Source organism: Populus alba, chromosome 19 (assembly GCF_005239225.2).
Source record: "Populus alba chromosome 19, ASM523922v2, whole genome shotgun sequence".
Classification (NCBI taxonomy): Eukaryota; Viridiplantae; Streptophyta; class Magnoliopsida; order Malpighiales; family Salicaceae; genus Populus; species Populus alba.
Genome location: NC_133302.1, coordinates 14,892,771 through 14,907,693, shown reverse-complemented (window position 1 = coordinate 14,907,693; position 14,923 = coordinate 14,892,771). Strand labels below are relative to the sequence as shown.

Here is a 14,923-nt window from a genome sequence, read left to right as displayed (position 1 = left end):
TAAAATTCTCTAATGTGTCGCTACAATGAGAAAGGGAAAATTTGATCCTTTTCTCCATTTCATGGTCTTTTTCAATTTTTTTATTTTCTTTATATGAAATAGTAAAAGGGAAAATTTAATGAGAAAACAGAGGATATCCTCTTAAAGCCAGGGTGAGTATTTAATTCATTTTACAGAGGGATTGAAAATAATAATAAATTTATTTATTTATATTTATGCACTATCACTAGCCTAGTTAATTTCAACTTAATTAGAGAAGAGATGTAATAATCAATTATTTTTTAAACAAAAACAATTCCAATCATGTTTTCCTACCTATAAATAATACCTCTCCATGGAAGAGCCGAATCTATCATAGCAAACCATATCCTATGTCTCTTGAAAAACACACCATGACGGCGTCCTTACTAAACAAACCATTCTTCTCCTTCTTTCTCCACATCCTGTTTTTGCTCCTTCACATATTCAGCTTTTCTTCCTTCTTTGCTTTAGCTACACACACTCCCTCCACAATTTCACCATTTGGTAATAATAACACAGAAGCTGAGGCTCTTCTCAAGTGGAAAGCCAGTCTTGACAACCAGAGCCAATCTCTCCTTTCTTCTTGGGTCGGCATCAGCCCATGCATTAACTGGATTGGAATCACCTGTGACAATTCTGGAAGCGTCACCAACTTGACACTTGAAAGTTTTGGTTTGAGAGGTACGCTTTATGATTTAAACTTCTCATCCTTCCCCAATCTTTTTTGGCTTGACCTTGGTGATAATTCTCTTTCTGGAACCATTCCACATGAAATTGGAAAATTAAGAAACTTATCTTTCCTAGCTCTTTCTATTAACAAACTCTCTGGTCCCATCCCTTCTTCTATTGGAAACTTGACAGGCCTATCCAAACTCTATCTTTGGATTAACAAACTCTCTGGTTCCATCCCTTTTTCTATTGGAAACATGACCATGCTCACTGTTTTAGCACTATATCAAAATAATCTCACTGGTTCCATCCCTTCTTCTATTGGAAACTTAACAAGCCTATCCGAACTCTATCTTTGGAGTAACAAACTCTCTGGTTCCATTCCTCAAGAAATTGGGTTGCTAGAGTCTCTCAATAAACTTGACTTGTCAAATAATACTTTAACTAGTAGAATCCCTTATTCCATTGGAAAATTAAGAAATTTATCTTCCCTTTACCTTTTGAAAAACCAACTCTCTGGTTCCATCCCTTTTTCTATTAGAAACATGACCATGCTTATTGTTTTAGACCTATCTCAAAATAATCTCACTGGGATCATCCCTTCTTTTATTGGAAACTTGACAATGCTCACTGCACTTAATCTATATCATAATAATTTATCTGGATGTGTTCCTTCAGAAATAGGACAACTTAAATCGCTTGAGATCTTGCAATTACTTGACAACAAATTTCACGGCCCTTTGCCCTCAGAGATGAACAATCTCACCCATTTGAATTTTTTGACTTTGGGTATCAACGAATTCACGGGTCATTTGCCACTAGATTTATGCCATGGAGGAGTATTGGAACACTTTATCGCTGCCTACAACTACTTCTCAGGTTCAATCTCGAAAAGCTTGAAAAACTGTACTCGTTTATACCGAGTAAGACTTGATTGGAATCAATTAACAGGAAATATTTCTGAGGTTTTCGGTGTCTATCCACATCTGGATTATATTGATTTGAGTTACAATAATTTTTATGGTGAGCTTTCTTCCAAATGGGGAGATTGTCGTAACATGACAAGCCTAAAAATCTCAAACAATAATGTTTCTGGTGAGATACCACCAGAGCTTGGGAAGGCTACTCAATTGCACTTGATAGATCTGTCATCAAATCACTTAAAAGGAGCCATCCCAAAAGATTTAGGGGGTTTGAAGTTGTTGTACGAGCTTCTCCTTAACAACAACCATCTTTCAGGTGTCATTCCCTTAGATATTAAGATGCTTTCCAATCTTCAAATCCTTAATTTAGCATCTAATAATCTGAGTGGATTGATTCCAAAACAACTTGGGGAATGCTCGAATTTATTGTTGCTGAACCTCAGCGGTAATAAATTTAGAGAAAGCATTCCAAGTGGGATAGGCTTTCTACTTTCTCTTCGAGATCTTGATCTTAGCTGCAATTTCCTGACTCGAGAGATACCGAGGCAACTTGGGCAACTGCAAATGTTGGAAACTCTGAATGTCTCTCACAACATGCTTTGTGGACGGATTCCGAGCACTTTCAAAGACATGTTAAGCTTAACAACTGTGGATATCTCATCCAATAAGCTACAAGGCCCCATTCCCGATATCAAAGCCTTCCACAACGCTTCATTTGAGGCATTAAGGGATAATATGGGTATATGTGGCAATGCCAGTGGTCTAAAGCCGTGCAATCTTCCAACAAGCAGCAAAATTGTTAAGAGAAAGAGCAACAAGCTTGTGCTTTTGATTGTACTCCCTCTTTTAGGAAGCTTGCTTTTAGTGTTTGTTGTGATTGGAGCTTTATCCATTCTCTGCAATAGAGCTAGGAAGAGAAACGCTGAGCCAGAAAATGAACAAGATCGAAACATATTCACGATATTGGGCCATGATGGGAAGAAGTTGTATGAGAATATCGTTGAAGCTACAGAGGAATTCAACTCCAACTACTGCATTGGCGAAGGAGGATATGGAACTGTTTATAAAGCAGCGATGCCAACAGAACAGGTGGTTGCTGTGAAGAAACTTCACCGGTCACAAACAGAAAAGTTGTCCGATTTTAAAGCTTTTGAAAGGGAAGTTTGCGTGTTGGCAAATATTCGACATCGAAATATTGTGAAAATGTATGGATTTTGCTCACATGCAAAGCATTCTTTTTTGGTTTACGAGTTCATTGAAAGAGGAAGCTTGAGAAAGATTATAACCAGTGAGGAACAAGCAATTGAGTTCGATTGGATGAAAAGGTTGAACGTTGTGAAAGGGGTGGGTGGAGCTTTATCCTATCTACACCATTCTTGCTCTCCTCCGATCATTCATCGAGACATTACCAGCAATAATATCCTTCTGGACTTGGAATATGAAGCACACGTCTCCGACTTTGGCACAGCTAGACTGTTGATGCCTGACTCATCCAATTGGACCTCATTTGCAGGTACTTTTGGATATACTGCTCCAGGTGCGTAGCTTTATTTCAACATTAAGTTACTAATGTGTAGTAGTGAAGATAATATATAGTGTTTTTTTAGCTTTTATTATAAAGTCTTTTCTTTCAACTATTTGATAAAAAAACCATGTATAATCAATTTTATTTTTTGGCAGAGCTAGCTTACACAATGAAAGTGACTGAAAAATGCGATGTCTATAGCTTCGGAGTGGTAACAATGGAGGTGATGACAGGAAGGCACCCAGGCGATCTCATTTCAGCACTCTTATCACCAGGATCTTCGTCGTCATCATCGATGCCACCGATTGCTCAACATGCACTATTGAAGGATGTGTTAGACCAACGCATCTCGCTTCCTAAAAAAAGGAGCAGCAGAGGGCGTTGTACACATGATGAAAATTGCACTTGCATGCTTGCATCCCAATCCCCAATCCCGGCCTACAATGGAAAAAATTTCTTTCGAGCTTACAACCAAGTGGCCTCCACTGCCTATGGCATTTTGCACAATAAGTTTGGGAGATCTCTTAATCTCATAGTGCTTAGCTACTTCTTTTCAATTATCAATTGGAACAATAAATTTTTGTAATATGAATTTCATCATCAAACTTTTTTCTTTCAAATTATGCGTTAGAATTTGTTTTTCTTTGCATGAAGGGTTTGAGAATATTTTGATTTTAAATTGAAGATCAATACACTACGGAATGAAATTTTAAGTTATCGCTGAAACAATTAAAAGAACAAAGAAAATAATCAACTGTAAGAAGGTAGCAGCAGTTGAATTTCCATCATTTCATTAGAAAATTCAAACCCATAGAATTGGTTGGTGAAACTTTCATTGTGGAATCTTGTAGATAAAATTGCCCTCATTCCCAAAGAACATGATAGCAGCAAGACCCACTCTACCAACCAATGAATTTCCAACTTGATGTTGCATTTTCTAATGATTAGTTTTTTGCCGACTGAAGCTACACAGAGCTAATTTTGATATATATTTGCCCTCATTCCCAATACAAGGAGACATAGACTATCGATAAGGGCTACCATTCAACCATGATGGGCAGGATTGAAGCTTCAATAATACCATTCAATGTATTTTTTTATATAAAAAAAAATACATTGAATAAAAGTTGAAAAATAAATAAAATAATATAAAATCAAATAAAATATAAAATAAATTAATTAAATTAATATAAAAAAATAAAAATATTTTTTAATAAAAAATAAAAAAATTATAAAAAACTAATTAGCATTTCCATTTAGAATACTTCAAGGGTAGTTTAAACGTATAAAAAAATTAATTAGAATTTCTATTTAGAATACTGCAAAGAAAATTTAAATTTTTTTATATAAAAAATAAAAATAATAATTAGCATTTTTGTTTGGAATAAAAATATTATAAAAAAAAATAGTCTTGTATTGCCACCGGACCCTCATTGCTATTAAATTCAGAGGGCTTAAAATATCTTTTATATTCTTAAATTTTTTTAAAAAAATTAATACTAACCGATTATATAATGCAAAATAATCAACCGTAAGAAGGTAGCAGCAAGACCCACTCTACCATCCAATGAATTTCCATCATTTCATTACAAAATTCAAACCCATAGAACATGATAACAGTCTATTGGTTGGTGAAACTTTCACTGTGGAATCTTGTACATCCATGTACTAAATTTGGAGTAAAGAAAGTATATATAGAGAGGGCCCATGTGTCCAAATTTGCCTGTCTGTGACCTATTTTGGACGGAATGTAGAATCAACAAATGAAAAACATAAACCAACTCATCATATTATATATATATATATTTTTAAATGATATTAGTTTGAGTTATATAAATTTTAGAGTAATTAAATGCTTGAATTGTTATTAATTTTAAAATTTATAAGATTAGTCAAGATATACAAGTTGATCCAATTACCCTAATTAATCTAAAAAAAAACAAATGAAAAACATAGACAGCTGACTGCTCCGTGCCCATTAATATTCAGAGCTAATTGTGATGTATATTTGCTCTCATTCCCAATACAAGGAGACATAGACTATCGATAAAGGCTACCATTCAACCATGATGAGCAGGATATCGAAGCTTCAATAATACCATTCAATGTATTTTTTTTAAAAAAAAAAACATTGAATAAAAGTAGAAAAATAAATCAAATAATATAAAATCAAATCAAATATAAAATAAATAAATTAAATTAATATAAAAAATAAATTCAAATACATTAAATCTAAAATAGAGGCAGCATTGAAAAAGTAAAAGGAGGCTAGTTGTCGACGGGACCCAAGAAAAAAATAATTAGAATTTTTGTTTAGAATATTTGAAGGATAGTCTAAATGTTTTTTTATAAAAAATAAAAACCATTTATAAAAAAAATATATTTAGAATTTCTATTCAGGATACTTCAAGGATAGTTTAATTTTTTATTATAAAAAATTAAAAAACATTTATAGAAAAACTTGTTTAGGATACTTCAAGTCTAGTTTAAATATATTTTTAAAAATAATTAGCATTTCTGTTTAGGATATTTGAAGGGTAGTTAAATTATTTTTTTAATAAAAAGTAGAAAACATTTATAAAAAAAGTTATTTATAATATTTCAAGGATAGTTTTAATATTTTTTAAATAAAAAAATTAATTAGAATTTCTGTAAAAAAAAAACATTTATAAAAAAATTAATTAGCATTTCAATTTAAGATACTTGAATGGTAGTTTAAATATTTTTTTATAACAAATAAAAATAATTATAAAAACAATTAATTAGGATTTCTGTTTCGGATACTTAAAGGATAATTTAAATATTTTTTATAAAAATAAAAAATATTTATAAAAAAATTAATTAGCATTTCTATTTAAGATACTTTAAAAATATTTTAAATTTTTTTCTATAAAAAATAAATTAAAAAATTAAAAAAATTTAACTAGCATTTTGGCTTAGGATACTTTAATGGTAGTTTAAATGTTTTTTTTATAAGAAATAAAAATATTTATAAAAACATTAATTAGGATTTCTATTTACCACTATAGTATGACAAAAACTCTGACAGAGTTGCTTAACAAAGCCATTATTAGAGGCACTAAACAGCTACTCACTGGAGTTATGTCTTATGGTAGCAAGATCTTCTAGTTTTTGGATGTAAAAGAGAAGAACAGAGAACAAGTTGAAGAACAGAGAGATTAGAGAAAACAAGTCTTTTATTTAAGAGGCTTATCCTTCGAGGTCTATCCTCCTAAGGTTCTGCTCTTTTAATATTACACACAGCCTCTATTTATACTATGTTGAGGCTTCTTGCTTACATCATGCATTACATAAGAAAGTACTGAAGCACACTTAATAATACACCCCTATAATACAAACGACAAACCATACAAACGACAAACTAGTACTAATATCAACCGACAATAGGTTCATGATCTGGAGAGAGATTCTGATCTGATAGGGTATCCTGATCACGAATAGCTTGGACTTGTAGGGCTAACACATACTCATCATCAGCAAGCATTTCCATCTCATGTGGTTCCAACAACTTTGGTATGCCCAGAATTATCTGCTTGAGTTTTTTGTTTTTGTATTGCATTTGCAAGTCATGGAGATGAGCAGTGTATTTAGGGTCATAGAAGTCATAATCAATTTCTTCATCAGGGTCTGTTCCTTTGGGCCACACTTCATCCGGAATAATGTTGTTTTTTGAGGCACACAGTTTTTTGCAAGGTTCTGAGTTCTGGGAGGTTATCCAAGGGGTTTTCATACAAGGAATATGTATGGGTTTTGTAGAGTTCAGCTTGTGGAAAACTCATGACCAGATTATCTGCAGAAGCTTTGAAGGGCCTGTGGAATGTGAAAATAGAAAATAAATGAGCAAAAGCTTGCTTAACAGACTTGTTGCAACGCAGACTGCGATGTACTTCAATCCAACAGGTTTGTGGTTGTGAGAACTTGGATTTCTCCTGTTCAAGAAGGGAGGTCCATTGGGTTGGGTTGTGGAACCAAGTGAGGAATTTAAGGGTGTAGTACCAAGAGTCCGCTGGCCATGAAGTCTTGAGGAACCGAGAGAGAAAATAGTCAGTAGGAAACTCTACAGCAATATGATAGAGGTGGCAGAGATACCACAAGAAAAAGTAGAGTTCTTTGGGAAACAAGCCAGAGGGTTTGAAAGTGAAAAGGTGGATGAAAGGGTACTTTTGATGGATGCCTAGGCTTTGGAAACAAAGGGAAGTCATATCATAATGAAGGAGGAGGTGGTCTTAGAGGCTAAATAATTTGTCTTTGGCCTGCAGGTTAAGGGTGTGGTTAAGGACCATGTCTTGAGCAAGAGGGGGTAAATCATCTGTAGGGAAGTCTTGTTCAGGCGGAGGTGGATTGGAAGAGGAGGCCATAAGGATCAGTGGAAGGAGTAAGGTTTGTGATTTAGGTGGTCTGGTAAGCATGTCTGGAATCAAGTTCTTGGTTCCCTTTATATGCTCGACGGTGAAGGTGTACTTGGAAAACCACTCTGCTAATCTCAGAAGTTGTGGATGAGGAAGCATCTTGCGTCTGAACTGTAGCATTTTTGGAAAAGAGGAACAGTCCATAATTACTGTAAAGTGATAAGCTACCAGGTGAAATTCAAATTTTTGGATGCCATACTTTACAGCTAATATTTCCTTGAAAGTGGAGTGATAGTGAGTTTCTGACTCCTTGAAAGACCCACTTTTGTAACCGCATATGTGTCGGTGGCCATCCTTATCTTCAAGAAGGACAGCACTCCAGTACTGGTCACTAGCATCAGTTTGGAGTATGCGGTTTCCTGTTGATGGAATGACTAAGGCGGGCAGATTTTGTATGGCTGTCTTTAATTTCTTGACAGCTTGTGTCTGCTTTTCTGTCCAAGGGTCCGCATCTTTTTTGAGCATGAGCTGAAGTGGCCTTGTCATTTGTGCAACTCGAGGAATAAAATTTCTAAGATATTGAACAATGCCCAAAAACTGTTGAACTTGCTTTCTCGTGAGGGGGCCATCTGAAAACTTTTGAAGTTCTTCAGCTATATGGGTGCCAGGTGTATAAGCACCATCTGCAAAGACCATGCCAAGAAATTCAATTTCCTTCTGACAGATGAGCATCTTACTTTCAGAAAGCATAATGCCATGTTGGTGGACAAGCTCTGTGAATTGTTTTAACAGAGTAGCATGCGACTCCTCGTCTTTTGAGAAAAGTAACACATCATCGATGTAGACTAAAGCTGAGGGGAGCATGGGTTTAAATACTTGGATCATGGCCTTTTGAAATAACGAAGGTGCCATTTTGAGACCAAAAGGCATGACTCGCCATTGATAATGATGGTCTGGTATGCAGAAACCTGTTTTGTGACGATCTTCAGGATGAATGCCAAGTTGCCAAAAACCAGCCTTGAGATCAAACTTAGAAAATACCTTGGCATTGTGAAGACAGGAAAATAATGTCATTGTATTTGGCAAGGGAAACTTATCATCTTGGAGGAAATGATTCAAAGGTTGATAATTAATTACCAACCTAAGCTTGCCACGTTTTTGTTCGGACCTTTTATTAACATAAAAGGCTTCACAGGACCATGGAGAATCTGTAGGTTCAATCAATCCTTGGGCCTGTAATTGGGCACATTCCTCTTGAGCCAACATTTTATGCTCAGGATTCATCCCGGAGTGACTGGCTTTTGTGGGATTGATGTCCTCATTAAGCTTGAAAGGAAGCTTAATGAAAAACTGTGGATTTTTCCATAATGGATGAGAACATTTGGCAAGAAATTCCTGATGAGAATTTGAACATGAGTTGTGGATGATTTGAGCTTTGATGAGGGCAATATAGTCTGTGGAAGAGGGTTGCATTTCATATAATGAAGGGGTGAGAGTATAGGGAAGGAAATGGGCTTTATACTGAATACCTCGAGGAAGGATCTTGAACTTGGATTTGAAGTAAACGTCAAACCCAATAACCAAATCTTTGCCAGGTAAAGGAGATCCAAGGACATGAGTCTTGACTGAGCAATGGGGCAAGATTTGTATGGTAATGGGCTTTTTTGTTTTGTATTGGGTGCAAAAGACTTGGTTGTCAGCAGCTCGAAAGTATTCTTTATGAGTAACCCAACAATATGGTGGAAGGACTTTAGGGTTTAGAATGGTTATGTGGGCTCCTATGTCGAACAAAGCTATGGCTTTTATGGGTTTAGCATAGGTGGATGTAAGAATAGTAACAGGGGCTAAGGGTGTTGGATGTGAAGGGGGAATGGTAGGTTGGGCTTGGTAAAGTTCATATATCTCATCATCAGAACTTTCATCTGCCACAGCTGCTATGGTATCAGGAGTAATCTCATCCGTGAGTGAGAATAAAGATTCCACCTCATCATTATCAGGATTGAACTTGGTATTTTGGGCCAAAAAATCAATTAACTTCAAGGACTGGGCCTTCTTTTATGGACAAGCTTTGGCAAAATGGCCTTTACGCTTACAGATGAAGCATCGATTGGAGCTGGAAGTGAAGTGCTTGGGGCGTCTAGTATGGCGACGTCGTAAGAACTTCCATTTTTTCTGGCGGCCATTAAAAGAGGATCAGTGAATTTTCTTGAAATGCTTTTTCTTCTTCAAGGGACAATTGCAATCAGCATCATTTGAGCATTTGATTAGCAAGTCTGGTCTTTTGCAAGCACGGAGCATGGTTTTATCAGGCTGTAAGAGCTTGGTAAAATATTTGTGTTGATCACACATTTTGTTAAGTGCTTCTAACACCTGATGAAATATAGTGCCGAGAGATTGGTTGTCAATAACTTCTTTTCTGGTTTTGAATAATCTGAAGGTTTCTTCAACCAGATCTCTAGGTATGGATGCCAAAAAGGCATGCTTAAGGCTTGGATCATCAGGACCAGAAAGAATATGGTATCTGCGGCACATGTCTTTAAAATGTTTTTCAAGATCAGATCTCAAATAGGAACAACACTTCATTTTAAAGTACTCATACCGTGCTATTTCCTTGTCATTTAAAGCTTCTCCAAGAAATTCATAATGGAGCCAGCCCAAAGCTTCAGAAAGAGATGCACTATTCACAAATTGCATTTGCCAATAACCTCCTAGGGCATGGAACCAATCCCATAAGGTGCCAGAGAACTTGGCAGAGAACTGTTGTAATGCATCTCTGAGGGTTACGCCATCCTTGAGCATATAGCTAGTAAGCCAGGAATGAAATTCAAGCATTCTGTCTCGCCATTTGACTCGTGGTATATCATCCAGAGTAAAGTAGCCACCAGTGCTTGGAGAATGGATATGGGTTTGAAAATGGCGTGGATTGAGATTTATTTCATCATCACTGCTAATTGGTTAATCCACACTAACTCTTGTGGTAGAAGTTGGAGGAGGTTCTTGCCGAGTTCGTGAGGATTGAGGATCAGATGAATGTGCTGTAGAAGGATCAGCCATTAGTAATGGTGGCATGGAGCAAGTAGAAGAATCATCTTCAGTAAAAGATTCTTCAGAAGTAACAAGAGTTTCATCATCAGGAGTCTCTTCTTCAGATGTATGAGCAAGAGGTTCATGAGTAAGGATCTTAGGAATTGTCTGTTGGGAGTATTTGGTGAGAAGAGATTGAATAGGATTGGAAGGTTGATTTGACTGGATCATAAGTTGATAAGGGTCCTGAGAGTCTTGGAAGGGGTCATCTGGTTCATGCTTTTTTGAGTCAAATGAGTCAGAGGATGAAGAGATGATAGGGGCTGGTGATCTGGGTTTTTTAGAAGTGGTTGGTATTGAGATTTTCCCTTTATCTCTTTTGGGAAGAGGTTTGAAAAGTTTTTCGGTGTTTGGGTTTCCAAATAGTTGAGGTGTAGTAGGTGGAGGTTGTGGGTTGTAAGAAGAGGAATGTTTGGCCCAATAAGGGTCTGGATAATATGAAGTCATCTTATTCTGTGGAGGTTCAGGGAATGGTAAAGGCTTAGATCTGGATTTGGCCAATTCAGCTTGAAGAGACTTGAGTTGTATTTTGAGAGACTGAATCTCGTGTTCCTTCTGAGGGTCTACATGTCTGCCAGTAGAAGCTTGAAGGATTAGGTACTCATGGATGGTTGAGATCCTTTGTTGAATTTCAGCACATAGTTGCTCGAGATGTAGAATTCGAGAATCAACAGAGACTGTCATCTTTTTGAGATTAGTCTGTACCAGGTCAACCTTAGATTCAATTCTATGAAGAACAGAATTTTGAGCGATGGCATTTTGACTTTGCCAATTTAGCACTGCTTCGGCTTGTGTGACTTGTTTAGAGCGGCCATCAGCATCGACACCTTGAGGGTTGTGAACTTGGGGAAGAGTTCGAACCATGTCTTTGACCTATTCTTGTAGGGCAGGAAAATCATCATCATAAGAGTTTGTAGGTTGATACATGGAGAATGTGGGAACTTGTTCAGGAGGTTCCCAAGAGGGAGGAGTATATTTGACAAGGTAGTCAAATTTGCCAGAAGGTTGCCCCAAAGTGTCAATTGTTCGATCTCCGTGATTGTATCTGACTTTCAGCTTTTGACCGGAGGATTTCCTTTTATGCTTGGGGAAGTCAGCTTCCAAGTCCTCATTAGAACAACTCTCACAGCTACAGATGTCCCAAAAAACATGGTTGTCCTGAGAAAAAGCATAGATCGGGCAGCCATCCTTAGAGAAGGACTCTATAGGTACTGGAAGAGGAGCTGGAGCGGGTTGCACCATCGAAATGGAGGAGGAAAAGATTCCTGGTGGAGAAGTAGAAGATTCTCCTTTCTTGAAGATGATTTCAACAGTACCATCAGCTTTTTTGGTGAACTCAGGTTCTGTGGATTGTATGGGGACAGAGCTTTGATGCAACTTTTCATAATTTGTAATCCAAGAAGAAGGGAGTAACTTTTGTAAGTCCTCTTTCGGGATTTGTCTCGGGACATGAGTACAGGTAGCTCGTTGATTGGTATCAACAGTGATAAGCAACGCATCATTGGTAACAGGGAGTACTAAGTCAAAAGCATGATTTTGGACCCTGTAGGCCATTTGATAATGAAGAGTAGCTTGATAGGTGTCTTGAACTTGATCAGCACCAGCGATCTGTAATTGGACCTTTAAAAAATTATGAAGTTGAGGATCGTCCAATGCCATATTAAATTTTGGGTAGAAAGTAACAACCACTGTGCCACAATTGAGTGTTGTTTCAAGAGAACCAATGCATGCATGTTGATACTCTAGATATCTGGTATCTAGGAGAGCTAACCGGGCTGCAACAGGTAAACCTTTACGGCCATGGTAAGACAAGGCTAGTTGAATAGCACCGAAATGAATATGCGTGTATCCTTGAGAAATCCATTGACCTGGAAATTTTTTTGGTATTTCAAGAGTAACAAATTGTTCCCGAGAAGTAGCAGGAATTTTATGGTGGTCAAAAGAGGAGGCTTGAACATATTCTTTGGCCACACGAGAAGGTTGTTTGATGAGAGTTTTAATACTGCGGATAACAGAGGGAGATTTTTTGACAAAAGCATGATAAGGATTGACAAGAGGAAGATTTGTTTCAAAGATTTTTTGGGAATCATCTAAAAGACTGACCTCATAAAGATAGTCAAGTTTAGTGGAGGTAGACTGACGAATGGAAGGAGAAGGGGGAAGATGAAAAGAGGAAGAAGAAGTTAAAAGAGAAGAAGGATGAGGGGAAGATGGCGAGGAGGAGTTCATGGTCACCCACAAACCAGAGGAGCTCTGATACCACTATAAAAAAATTATTTAGGACACTTCAAGTGTAGTTTAAATGTTTTTTTTTTATAAAACAATATACAAAAATAGTAATTAGTATTTATGTTTAGGATACTTGAAGAGTAGTTTAAATGTTTTTTAATAAAAAATAAAAACAAATATAAAAAATTAATTAGCATTTTCATTTATGATACTTTAAGGGTAGTTTAAATATATAAAAAAATTAATTAATATTTTTGTTTAGAATTCTGCAAGGATAATTTAAATATTTTTTATAAAATTAAAAAAATTAATTAGCATTTTTGTTTAGGATAAAAAAATTATATATAAAAAAATAGTCTTGCATTACCACTAGACCCAAGTCACTTAAGTTTAATATAGCTGTCAAATCCAAAAAATTTAAAATATTCTTTATACTTTTAATATTTTTTTAAAAAAATTAACATTAACCTGTTGCAGAACACATAACCCTATACTAGCTCAACTCAAGGACATACGCAATGCCAATTCTTTTAGAGAAGATTTGATAGGCCACTTCGAAGAGCATTTCTATTTTATATGGGCAAGCAGACAATCAGATTAAAAACAACTATGCACCATTTGCCAAAAAACTTCGAAAGTTTTTCATATCAATTCGACAAAAAATGATATGATAAAGCAAACTCGACGAAGCTACTAAAAATGAAACAAAAAATTGTGACAAACAAACAAATGACAAAGCTAACTCGACATCCACGAAACATCTTTTTCATATCAATTCAACAACTATACTCAAAAGTTTGACAAAGCAAACTCGACATACACGAAACATCTACGCCCTCTTAAAAAAATGTCCAATAACCTTATTTTTTTAAAAAAATATGAATTTATTACTTATGAAAGGATTGTATTTGCTTCTGTTTTTTTATCCTAAAAGAAAAAAGGATACTCTTTGTTCACAATTAGATTAGATGGAAGTTATTACATAGATATGAAAACTATGGAACGTTTTCACTGCCTATCAAAAGGATTTTATCTAAATCTCATGTATTTATTTATTATTAATATGATTTTGGGTTTTGGATCGAATTAACTATTTAGAGTTGTTAATCAATGTCTAAGACTGTTCCTGTACTCAAAAGTTAAGTGATTTTTGGTATAACTTCAAAAATTAAAAATATTCAGAAGGATATAATATCTTAAAAATTATGGTTTATTTTTTTTTAAAACCCTATAAAAATAAAAACTATTTATAAAAAAATTAATTAGCATTTCTGTTTAAAATACTTTAAGGATTTTTTTCTATAAAAAATTATATTAATTAGCATTTCGATGTAGGATACTTTAAAAATCGTTTAAATATTTTTTTTATAACAAATAAAAATATTTATTAAAAAAATTAGTTAGTATTTCTGTTTATATTTATTCAAGGATAGTTTAAATTTTTTTATTAAAAAAATTTATAATTTTTTATTTATTTAAGATACTTCTTTAATTAAATAGAAAACATTTCTAACCCGCTATGGAACGCAGAACACTATAATACGCAATGCCAATTCTTTTAAAGAAGATGTGATAGGCCACTAAGAAGAGCTGCACCCTCTCCCCTCCCCTTGCTCGAATAAGTAACTGCTCTACATGGTACCACACATTCCCCATTAGATACTTTCCATGCGAGTTGTTTTTGTATGATTTCATTACAGATCTTTCGTTCGGACATGCCCTGAAATGTTAGAAAAAATCCATGCTGGATCACATTTTTGGGGCTAAATCTGACGACCACCTCCTACGTATTTCTTAAGACTTGTAGGCATACCACGTCGCCTTCCAGATTATTAAATGCTTATACTGGATGAAATGTTTCTCCAAGTCCTCCTATGTATTTCTCAGGACTTCTAGGATTAAAAAAATTATAAAAAATATAGTCTTGCATTGCTACCAGATACAAGTTGTTTAAGTCTAGCATAACTATCAAATTTAAATGGCTTATAATATTTTTTATATTCTTAATACTCCGATGTTTCAGTACAAGCAATGCCAATTATTTTAGAGAAGATTTGATAGGCCACTTCGAAGAGCTGTTTTTGTACGATTTTATTATTAGG

General features: G+C 35.2%; 1 protein-coding gene across 1 annotated transcript; it reads left to right on the top strand.

Annotated features, from left to right (window-relative positions):
* The first annotated feature begins 367 nt into the window (after positions 1–367).
* Positions 368–3,753, top strand: LOC118035965 (uncharacterized). Its single transcript, XM_073406837.1, has 2 exons — positions 368–3,150; positions 3,294–3,753. Exons 1-2 carry the CDS (start codon positions 372–374, stop codon positions 3,722–3,724), a joined length of 3,210 nt encoding a protein of 1,069 aa, XP_073262938.1. The 5' UTR covers positions 368–371; the 3' UTR covers positions 3,725–3,753.
* Positions 3,754–14,923: the final 11,170 nt, after the last annotated feature.

Bases quoted from the DNA above. Each gene is read 5' to 3' on its own strand.
- LOC118035965 (XM_073406837.1), top strand. From the start codon at position 372: ATGTCTCTTGAAAAACACACCATGACGGCGTCCTTACTAAACAAACCA. The intron at 3,151-3,293 runs GTGCGTAGCTTT...ATTTTTTGGCAG, and splicing joins TTTTGGATATACTGCTCCAG to AGCTAGCTTACACAATGAAA.